Source organism: Haplochromis burtoni, unplaced genomic scaffold, assembly GCF_018398535.1.
Source record: "Haplochromis burtoni strain Fernald_Lab_line unplaced genomic scaffold, NCSU_Asbu1 Contig_2134, whole genome shotgun sequence".
NCBI lineage: Eukaryota > Metazoa > Chordata > Actinopteri > Cichliformes > Cichlidae > Haplochromis > Haplochromis burtoni.
The window spans coordinates 13,659-15,974 of record NW_024584495.1 but is presented as its reverse complement, the minus strand read 5'-3'; the positions used below and the strand labels follow the sequence as shown (position 1 = coordinate 15,974).

The 2,316-nt window shown below is 43.5% G+C and overlaps 1 protein-coding gene across 1 annotated transcript; it reads right to left on the bottom strand.

Moving 5' to 3' along the window:
* Positions 1-379: 379 nt before the first annotated feature.
* On the bottom strand, positions 380-1,522 carry LOC102312321 (trace amine-associated receptor 4-like). Its single transcript, XM_042217526.1, has 2 exons — positions 1,359-1,522; positions 380-1,193 (listed from the first exon to the last, which is right to left on the bottom strand). Exons 1-2 carry the CDS (start codon positions 1,520-1,522, stop codon positions 380-382), a joined length of 978 nt encoding a protein of 325 aa, XP_042073460.1.
* Positions 1,523-2,316: the final 794 nt, after the last annotated feature.

Genomic DNA, 2,316 nt, shown 5'->3' with positions numbered 1-2,316 from the left:
GAGCCGACAACGAACACAGACCGACACCCACTATATATACACACACAAGGTAATCGGGTAATCGAGCCGGTAAATGGACTGCTTTTAATATAGCGCTTTTCTACTCTATCTGAGCACTCAAAGCACTTTATACAACTTGTTCATTCACCTCACTTTTCTAAGATTTTAGTGCAATCTAACTAACATTTATACATATACACATTCACACTGCAATTGATACATCGGAGGGCAACCTGCCCAAGGATATTTAGCATGCAGGCTTGAGCAGACTGGGATCACACTGTGAGTGTATAATTCCTTAATTGTGTGTGTGTGTGTGTGTGTGTGTGTGTGTGAGAGAGAGAGAGAGAGAGAGAGAGAGAGAGAGAGAAACGGTCCTCTAAAGCACGGTGGCCTGGCAGGAGTCAGGCTGCAGTATCTGAAGAGTAACAATGACTTTTATGGATTTTCTGAACCAAGGGTAGAAAAAGACATATATAATGGGGTTCAGACATGAGTTAAAGTAGACCAAACATAGAACAAATGTCAGTGATGAAGCACTTGGCAAGTTATCTTGGCCTGTGAGAGCCACACAGTAATATGGACACATACATATGAGAAACACAAAAACAACAATACCAAGAGTCCAGGCTGCTTTCAGCTCCGATTTCTTTGCAGTTACTGTTACTGATCGCTGGTGAGTGACTGCAAGCTGAGACCTCATGGCACGAGCCTGAGACACAGCCACCACAAACACTCTCAGATACAAAACTACAATCACAGTAAAGGGAACAATAAAGGAAAAAGTAACATCAACAAGTCCTGCGATGTAATTAATGACAAAGACACACTCTCCAATGCAAGAGTTATACCTGCCTGGTTGCTCCAGGTTATCCATCAGAATCAGACTTTGAAAGATGACAGAACAGATCCAACACAAACAGACAACAATTTTAACTCTTTGTTGTGTGATCTTGGTGGAGTAATGCAGAGGGTAACAAATAGCCAAATATCGATCAACAGATATGATCACCATGGTTCCTATGGAGGCCGAGGTGATGACATATGCTAGGTATTGATACAGAGTGCACATGATGTCACCGAGGAACCAGCAGCCATCTATGAGCACAATTTGGAAGAACAAGAGGAGGCCCACATAGAAATCAGCGACAGCCAGAGAAAGGAGCAGGAGGTTGGTGGGGGTGTGGAGCTGCCTGAATAGGGAGAGAAAACACAATATTTTATATTTAGTTTGCTCTATCAAGTGCTATTCAAATTTAAGTATATAGTGCAGAGGCTTAAAAAGAAAAGAAATACTATCTGTGAAAACAAATGTCTTTCTTACTGCTTGAGATCAATTCAGTTTGATATCTTTCTACCTGAAATGTGAGACGGAGATGATGACCAACAGGTTAAGAATCACAGTAAGCAGAGAAATGAAGGACAGCAAAATATAAGTCAGCATGATCTCAAAGTGTGGACGCCTGGGCCTCATGCAGGAGGTGTTAAAGAGTTGTTGAAAGCAGAGTTCAGTTTCCTCCATCACTGCTGGAAGAACGGCAAACTGAACTAAAATGTGTCTGCCGTCTTTATATTCATCCTCCCCTCCTTCTTCCACACCTCTGTTGTTGTTGCTGGCGTTGCACCTATAGAATAGGAAATATCAGTACCAGTCAATCAGTCAATTTTTCATCAAGTAATTAGTCAATGTACAATGTCTGGTTCAGCAGCAAACATTCGGTTCGCCTCTTCAGCTCAGTGGTACAGCATAATGTACCACTTTACCCTCAACGTCGCAAAGACGAGGGAGTTGATCGTGGACTTCCGGAGGTGCAGAGAAGTACACACCCCCATCACCATCAACGGTGCTGCTGTGGAGAGAGTGTGTGGCTTCCGGTTCCTTGGTGTACATCTGGCTGAGGATCTTACGTAGTCAGGACACATAAACAGTGAAGAAGGCGCAGCAGCACCTCTTCTTTCTCAGGAGACTGAAAATATTCGGCAAATATTCCTCAGGACCTTCTATCGCTGTGCCATTGAGAACATCCTCACTGGATGCATCACCACCTGGTATGGCAACAGCACCGCTTACAACCGCAAACTGGAGGTGAGCTTCCCTCCCTCCAGGACATCTACAGGAAGCGGTGCCTGAGGAAAGCCGGGAGGATCATCAAGGACTCCAGTCACCCCAGCCATAAACTGTTCAGACTGCTTCCATCAGGAAGCAGCTTTGACCACCCTGGGTCCAGTCTTTCTTTGCCTCCAAAAGAATTCAAAGAATGAAATTTAATAATAATAATAATAATGAATATATATATATATACACACACACACACA